The sequence below is a fragment of the Myotis myotis genome, unplaced genomic scaffold, assembly GCF_014108235.1.
Source record: "Myotis myotis isolate mMyoMyo1 unplaced genomic scaffold, mMyoMyo1.p scaffold_m19_p_41, whole genome shotgun sequence".
Taxonomy (NCBI): Eukaryota; Metazoa; Chordata; class Mammalia; order Chiroptera; family Vespertilionidae; genus Myotis; species Myotis myotis.
Genome location: NW_023416348.1, coordinates 1921592 through 1929906, shown reverse-complemented (window position 1 = coordinate 1929906; position 8315 = coordinate 1921592). Strand labels below are relative to the sequence as shown.

Here is an 8315-nt window from a genome sequence, read left to right as displayed (position 1 = left end):
AACCAGGTGAGCCCGAGAGACGGGCCTCTGTGAGATGGCCAGAAGGCCAAGGGCAGTGGGGGCACCAGGCACTGCTTCCCCAGGTAAAGAGCCAGTGCCCTGGTTGGGGGACCTGCCCCTGGGGGCCTCTGTGCAGCCGCTGGAAATGGGAGGAGGATGTGTGAACACATGTGACGAAGGGCAGGGTTCTCTCACATACAAAGAGCGCTCAGGAGCCAATATAAAGAGAGCAGTGAGCAGCGGGTCCTTCACAGCAAGAAAAACCAAGTGGCCGAACGGGAAGAGCAGCTCAGTAACTAGAAAAGGTGCCTCAGGAGGAACGGGTCTGCCCTGCTCAGGGTCGCACCCTGTCTGCGGCGGGGACAGTGTTAAGGCCACTCTGCAGGCCCACAGGCCGCCTTGCCAGCACCCAACGCCCAGGCTCCTGGACGGGAGACTCCAGCCCCACGATGGCCCTTCAGAGAGCCTGGCTCCGTGGGGGGCCCGCATCACACAGCCGATGCGTGGGGGGCCCGCATCACACGGCCGATGCAGCCTGCCCGGCTCAGACCTGGGCACCCAACCCCATTGGAGTAGAGCGGCCACATCCGGGCAACTCTGAGGCCTGTCCCGACGCCAAGCAGGGCACCGGGGCACAGGGGACTGAGGGCAGGGGGCCTTCAGGCTGCAGCCCGCCCTGCTGTGCACTCACACAGCTCACTCCACACACACTCGGGACACAGACTCACACCGTCACACCCTCCGGGACACACACTCACACTCACAGACGCACAGATGCACACACAGCTGCAGGGAGCAAGACCCAGCCCACCCGCTCGCACGGGCTGTCGGGCGGAGCCTGGTGCCCGCCTGCCCTCCCCTGTCTCCTGCCCTGGGAGCCCCCGGCCAAGCTCAGCGTCCTTGCTCTCTGACCTGCAGCCCAGATCATGAGACACCCCATGGGCCCCAGAACAAGGACAAGGGCTCAGCTCACATATGGTGAACTGCATCTCTGCCAAGCCCAGGAGGGAGGAGGGCGGGCCACCCCACCGCCCGCCCCCCCACCCCCAGCCCCTGGGCCCAAGCATGGCCGGGCAGGGACAGGACAGGACCACACCCAGGCCTCAGACCCTGCCACCCGCCTCCCAGCCCTCCCAGCAGCAAGAGGCTGCCTCCCGGGCTCCTCCCCCCACTCCCTCCACTGTTAACCCCCACAGGATCCTGAAGGGTGACCCCAAAGCTGGCTCCACATCCCCCCTGGAACCTCATCTGGAAAAAGGGTCCTTGCAGATGTGACTAAAGTTGAGGGTCTAAAGACGAGAGCCTCCCGTGGCCCCCAGTCCGCTGGCTGGCAAGCGTCGTCATGAGAGAGAAGAGGAGATGCAGATACAGAGGAGACTGGGCGCTGCGCCCACCGGCCGAGGGGTGCGCGGAGCCCGGAAGCTGGGAGTGGGGCCTCGGGGGGGGGGGGGGGGAGGGCCGCCGCCCTGGCCTCCAGACGGAGAATGAATTTCTGTTGCTTGAAGCCACTTAGCCTGTGTCCTTTGTCATGGACGCCGCACGGCCGGCAAGGCTTGGCCACACAGAGCCCCTCCTTCCCAAGAAGCCCCGGGAGGACCCGTCCCCAGCTCTCCCCTCCCTGCGGGACCCTCGAGCAGCCTGACAGCAGCCCAATGGACGCCACCTCTTCTGCCCCAAGTCACACGCCCGTCTGCACCCACCGTGGGGCCGTGCCATCCCTGTGCGGGCCTGGCCGCGTCCCCCCACCACCCCCACTGCTCTCCTTGGTTTTGTCCAGGCCAGGCACAGGGCCAGCCATGAGGCCCCGTCACGGGTCCCTTGCTGGTTCCCCCTGCCCCCTGTGGCCGGGCTTTGGACCCCCTGGAGGGGCATGGTCTGGGGGTTCCCGGGCAGGCAAGAAGGCCAAGCCGGCCCTAGCTGGTTTGCTCAGTGGATAGAGCATCAGCCTGTGGACCAAAGGGCCCCGGGTTCGATTCCAGTCAAGGGCACATACCTGGGTTGCAGGCTCCTCCCCAGCCCAGGCCCAGCGATGTGTTTCTCTCACATCAGTGTTTCTCTCTCTCTCTCTCTCTCTCTCTCTCTCTCTCCCACTCTCCCTAAAACTCAACGGAAAAACATCCTGGGGTGACGGTTAACAACAAAAGAGAGAAGGCGGAGCTGCCGGACCCTCATCCCACGCAGACAGCGCTGGTCCCGCTGGTCCCGGAGGCTGTGCGGGCGGCATCGGGTCAAAACCCAGGCGCCTGGGACCCTGGGGTCCTAGAAACACCCAGAGGTTCTGAAGCGCCCCAGGCTCCCCGCCTCTGTCCACCCTCTGCCTCTGGCTCCGCCTGCCCTGGCCCCTGACCCCTGTGAGGAGCTGACCCCCCCGGGGCCAGTGTCACTGACCAGCAGGTGCGCTGTCTGGCGCGGACAGTCAGCACCTTCTGCACGTGAAGAAATGACTGACGGGTAAACGCAGGCGCCAGCCAGGCCCAGCTGCCCTTGTGTGTCCAGGCCGGGCCACCTCCTGGGAGTGGGGGTCACCAGGGGGGGTCAGGGGGCCCGTGGGAAAGCCCTGGACGGGACAATGGGCAGCACGTGCGGCCCCAACCTGCAGGGGGACCTCACGCCCACCCTGGCTTCAGGCTGGGCCCCAGATGCTCACAGTCATGCTGGGCCAGGGTGGGTCTGCCTTCTTGCCCACCCTGTGCCTGCTCACCGGGGGTCGCTCGGGGCCGGCCCTGTGCCCGGGACCCCTCCCCCCGGGGCCACCTCAGCCTGTCCCTCGCTCCCACTGCTCTGCCTCGGCCTCTGCGTCCCTGCAGCTCGGCCCCCGGCCCAGCCCCATGAGCCAGGACCCACCGCCAGGCCAGGCGCCTGGGGGTCACAGCCCAGGCCACACACACCTGGCTTTGCCACAGCCAGACCACAGACCAGACATGACGTGCAGACGGGCAGCCCAGACTGTGGGACAGGAAGTGGCGAGTGACCCCATCTAGGGTCACGATACGGTCTGAAGCCCCTCCCCAGGCTGCCCCTCGGCATCAGCCTTCCAGAGCGAGCAGGAGCCGGCAGGGGCAGGGGTCTCTGTGCCAACAGCCTCCGGCAGGGCAGCTGGCCGGGGGCCTGGAGCTCTCGGCCTCGGACCCTGCAGCAGCCTCGAGCAGGTGGGTCCTGGATGCTGCCCCATCTCCTCCTCATCAGGCACTCTGAGCCGTCCTGGGAACAGGGATGCAGAGAGCAGGCACCAAGACAGAGGAGAGAGAAAAGGCAAACAGGACCGAGAGCCAGAAGGACCCAGGGCAGGATGCTCTACCCGGACAGGGCTGAGCTGGGATACCGTGGCCTGGGCTGGACTGGGGTGAGCTGGGCTGAGCTGGACTGAGCTGGGCTGAACTGGGCTGAGCTAGGCTGAGCTGGGCTGAGCTGGGCTGAGCTGGATTGAGCTGGGCTGAACTGGGCTGAGCTGGGCTGAACTGGGTTGAGCTGGGCTGAGCTGAGCTGAGGTGAGCTGGGTTGAGCTGGGCTGAGCTGGGCTGAGCTGAGCTGGGCTGAGCTGGTCTGGGCTGGGCTGGGCTGGATTGAGCTGGGCTGAGCTGGGCTGAGCTGGGCTGAACTGAGCTGAGCTGGATTGAGCTGGGCTGAGCTGGGCTGAGCTGGATTGAGCTGGGCTGAGCTGGGCTGAGCTGGGCTGAACTGGGTTGAGCTGGGCTGGGCTGAGCTGAGCTGAGGTGAGCTGGGTTGAGCTGGGCTGAGCTGGGCTGAGCTGAGCTGGGCTGAGCTGGTCTGGGCTGGGCTGGGCTGGGCTGGGCTGGGCTGAGCTGGGCTGAGCTGGGCTGAACTGGACTGGGCTCAGCTGAGCTGGGCTGAGCTGGGCTGGGCTGAGCTGGACTGGGCTCAGCTGAGCTGGGCTGAGCTGGGCTGGGCTGAGCTGGGCTGGGCTGAGATGAGCTGAGCTGGGCTGAGCTGAGCTGGGTTGAGCTGGACTGGACTGAGCTGAGCTGGGCTGAGATGAGCTGGGCTGAGCTGAGCTGGACTGGGCTGAGCTGGGCTGAGATGAGCTGGGTTGAACTGGGCTGAGATGAGCTGAGCTGGGCTGAGCTGGGCTGAGCTGGGCTGGGTTGAACTGGGCTGAGATGAGCTGGACTGGGCTGAGCTGGGCTGAGATGAGCTGGGCTGAGCTGGGTTGAGCTGGGCTGAGCTGGGCTGAGCTGAGCTGGGCTGAGCTGGGCTGAGCTGAGCTGGGTTGAGCTGGGCTGAGCTGGGCTGAGCTGAGCTGGGCTGAGCTGGGCTGAGCTGAGCTGGGCTGAGCTGGGCTGAGCTGAGCTGGGTTGAGCTGGGCTGAGCTGGGCTGAGCTGAGCTGGGCTGGGTTGAGCTGGGCTGAGCTGGGCTGAGCTGAGCTGGGCTGAGCTGAGCTGGGTTGAGCTGAGCTGGGCTGAGCTGGGCTGAGCTGAGCTGGGCTGAGCTGAGCTGGGCTGAGCTGGGCTGAGCTGAGCTGGGCTGGGTTGAGCTGGGCTGAGCTGATCTGAGCTGGGCTGAGATGAGCTGGGCTGGGCTGAGCTGGGCTGGGCTGAGCTGGGCTGGGCTGAGCTGGGCTGAGCTGGGTTGACCTGGGCTGACCTGAGCTGATCTGAGATGGGCTGGGCTGAGCTGAGCTGATCTGAGATGAGCTGGGCTGAGCTGGGCTGAGCTGAGCTGGGATGATCTGGGCTGAGCTGGGCTGACCTGAGCTGAGCTGATCTGAGCTGAGCTGGGATGAGCTGAGCGTGACTGAGCAGAGCCAGCTACCAGTGGTGAATGGGAGGAGGTGGGTTCAGTATGGATCACCTCCAGAGCCAGTGCCCCACCAGGGCTGCCCCTGTGTTTCCCAGGGCACGTGAGGGCCATGCGATCAGAGGTCCCTGTGCCCTCTCTTCTCCCACCGTGTCCCTGCGGGAATGGGAACAGACCAGTGGTGACCTGTGTGCCCAGCCTGTCTGGGTGGGACACCTCACAGGGCTGGTTTGGTTGAGTCCCTAATCGCCAGAGCTTCGTAGGCCCTGCAGTGGGCCTCTGCTTGCTGGGGCTGCGGTGGTTTGCAGAGGGGGCTGCTTAGACTGGACTCTGACCAGGGAAGTCTGAGTGGCCCACGGAGGCCCAGGCCCCTCTCCTTTGCGTGTGCCCTCCAGCACAGCAAGGCTGGCCCTCGGGGCACGCCAGCTGCAGGGCCAGACCCCTCGGTGCTCACCTGTGTCTCCCTCTGGGCCCACCTTTCATGACCCCCAAACTCTGGGAGAGACATGGCCACGCCCACTGCACAGAGGGAGCTGAGGCCCCAGCGGTGCCCACAGACTCAGCTGCTCCATGGAGAGCCGTGTGGATGACGTGGCTCCATCCGCATGTGGCCTGTGTAAGGAGCGTGTCCTGTCCACGTGCTGGAGCCCTGAGCAGCGTGTCCAGAAACATTGCGGCTGGACTCAGCGGCCAGTCCCAACCCCGGTGCCTGTCCTTCAGGCTGAGTGAGCTGGGGCAGTCACTCGCCCTCTCTGTGCCTGTTTGCCCAGGGCAGAGGGGCGGTGGGCATCGTCCCATCCACGTGGGGCTGTCAGGGGTCTCACAGCGTGTCCTGTGTTGCAGCGAACCCCACCAGGCCCACACTCTTCCCACTGAGCCTCTGTAGCACCGACTCAGCTGGTCACGTGGTCATCGGCTGCCTGGTCCAGGACTTCTTCCCGTCGGCGCCCATGAACGTGACCTGGGGCAGCAGCGGGCCGGGCACCTCCATCCAGAACTTCCTTCCCGCGCTCACCTCCCGGGGCCTGTACACCATGGTCAGCCAGCTGACCCTGCCGGCTAGCCAGTGCCCAGAGGGCGTGACCCAGAGGTGCCAAGTACAGGACCACTCCAGCGCCATCCAGACAAAGGATGTGCCCTGCAAAGGTCAGAGGTCGGGCCAGGGCGGGGTGGGGGCACCACCACACCCACCGGGGCTCCCCTCAGACAGTAGGGGGCTCAGGCGGAGCCCCCGCAGAAGGCGGGCGAGGGCGGGGCTGGAGCAGGAGGATGGAAGGGGATGTGGGTCCAGGGGCACTGAGGGCTCTGCCTCCCTCTCAGTTTGCCCGCCGACGCCCACAACATGCTCATGCTGCGAGCCCCGCCTGACCCTGCGCCCGCCAGCCCTCGAGGACCTGCTCCTGGGCTCCAACGCCAACCTCACATGCACACTGAGTGGCCTGCAGAAGCCCCAGGGCGCCAGCTTCAGCTGGAACCCCACGAGCGGGAAGGATGCCATCCAGGAGGCCCCGCAGCGCGATGCCTGCGGCTGCTACAGCGTGTCCAGTGTCCTGCCGGGCTGCGCCGAGCCGTGGAACCGCGGGCAGAGGTTCACCTGCACCGCCACCCACTCTGAGGCCAAGAACCCACTCACCGCCACCATCGCCAGAGCCTCAGGTGGGCCGAGCCCCGCTCCAGGGGCACCCCAGCACCTCACGGTGGGCCAGGCGCACGCCTAAGCCTGCCTGCCCCGACCCCTGGCGCCCGACTCACTTTCTACAGAGGGAAACTGGGCGCAGGGCACCCAGCGGGCAGAGGGGCTCTCTTCTCCCCGCCCACATCCCTGACCGGCTCCTCTGTCCCCCAGGGAACACCTTCCCACCCCAGGTCCACCTGCTGCCGCCGCCCACAGAGGAGCTGGCCCTCAACGAGCTGGTGACGCTGACGTGCGTGGTGCGGGGCTTCTACCCCGCCGACGTGCTGGTCCGGTGGCTGCACGAAAACCAGGAGCTGCCCCGAGAGAAGTACCAGACGTGGAGCCCCCTGCCCGAGGCCGGCCAGGGCAGCGCCACGTTCGCCGCGACCAGCGTGCTGCGCGTGGACACCGAGGCGTGGAAGAACGGGGACAACTACTCCTGCATGGTGGGCCACGAGGCCCTGCCCCTGAGCTTCACGCAGAAGACCATCAACCGCCTGGCGGGTAAACCCACCCATGTCAACGTGTCCGTGGTCTTGTCAGAGGTGGACGGCACCTGCTACTGAGCCACCCGCCCGCCTGCCCCGCCCTTAAATAAACTCTGTGCTCGCCCAAAGCAGCCACCATCCCTCCAGCACCTGTCTTGATCCTCTCGGCGGTGCCCTCACACCCGTGCGCTTGTGTGTGTGTGTGTGTGTGTGTGTGTGTGTGAGTGTGAGTGTGAGCACGTAAGTGTGAGCATGTGAGTGTGAGTGTGAGTGCGTGGTGCACAGTGACTGAGGCCAAGCTGGAGTGAAGCCTGAGGCTGGCAGAGCCGTGGGAGGTGGACACGGCTCAGTGGGCCCTGAGGGCATGGACACCGGGGATGGTCCCCGCTCGTCTCAGCAGCCGCCTCGAGGTGTGGCGGGAGGGAAAGCGGAGGAAGGGAGCAGGGCAGCCAGGGCAGGGTCTGCGCCACCTGCCGGGGCCAGGGCGTGAGAGGAATGGCATGGGAGGAGGGCCGGGTTCCAGGGCCCCTCACCCGCGGTAGGCACCACACAGAGATGCAGGCCAGCCCACTGACTCACAAAGAAAGGGGACACACACAGGGGTGCACATGAGGGTGTACACATGTTCTCCATGTGCTCACACTCACATGGGTGAGCACACACATCCTCCACGTGCTCACACTTACATGGGTGAGCACACACACACACACACACACACACACACACACACACACACACTGAGCCTTGCAGGTGCAGGAAGTTCATGGCCTAGGCCCAGCTTTGGGAAGGCAAGGGGAGTCCCCATCTAAGCCCCCAGTGGGTTTTCCCCAGACCCACCCCATTGTCCCAGGTCCCTCCTGGCCCAAACCACAAGGCGAGGGCAGGTGTGGGTGGGGCGGGGGCAGAGAGACAGTTCCCACCAGGACCCCCCTCAGCTTCTGTGTGGGGCCTCTGGCAAGGGGAGTGCAGGGGGAACAGAATGGAAAGGACAGTCCCATGACCACCTGGGACACTGGGCCTCAGAGCCCCACAAGGGGGCAGCGAGGCCCTGCTCTTGTCTTAGACACCTTCTGGGCCTCCCCAGGGGACCTGGCCTTCGGCTACCTCTGTTCCCAGGGCCAAGGTGGGGTAAGAGCTCCCAACAACCCTGCCCACTGCTCCCCTCTTGAGGGTCCAGTCAACCAAGGGCAGTAGGGAGAGCAAGGTGTTGACTGGGGAAATGCTGCCATAGTGAAGGTGCCCCAGCCACCAGGGACCCAGGACCTGCCCGAGGAGGAGCTTCCTAAGGAGACCGAGAAAGGAGGAGAAAGCAATAGATGAGGGGCTGAGCCAGCAGATGGACAGATAGGTGGATGGACCATAGAACATACGATGGATGAAAGGATGGACAGATGGA

At 65.6% G+C, this 8315-nt stretch overlaps 1 gene segment (V, D, J or C); it reads left to right on the top strand.

The window, feature by feature from the left end:
- The first annotated feature begins 2569 nt into the window (after positions 1 to 2569).
- LOC118655015 lies at positions 2570 to 7037 on the top strand. The segment is given in 4 exon segments: positions 2570 to 2664; positions 5496 to 5902; positions 6077 to 6412; positions 6603 to 7037. Coding segments are annotated over 4 exon segments (1233 nt in total).
- Positions 7038 to 8315: the final 1278 nt, after the last annotated feature.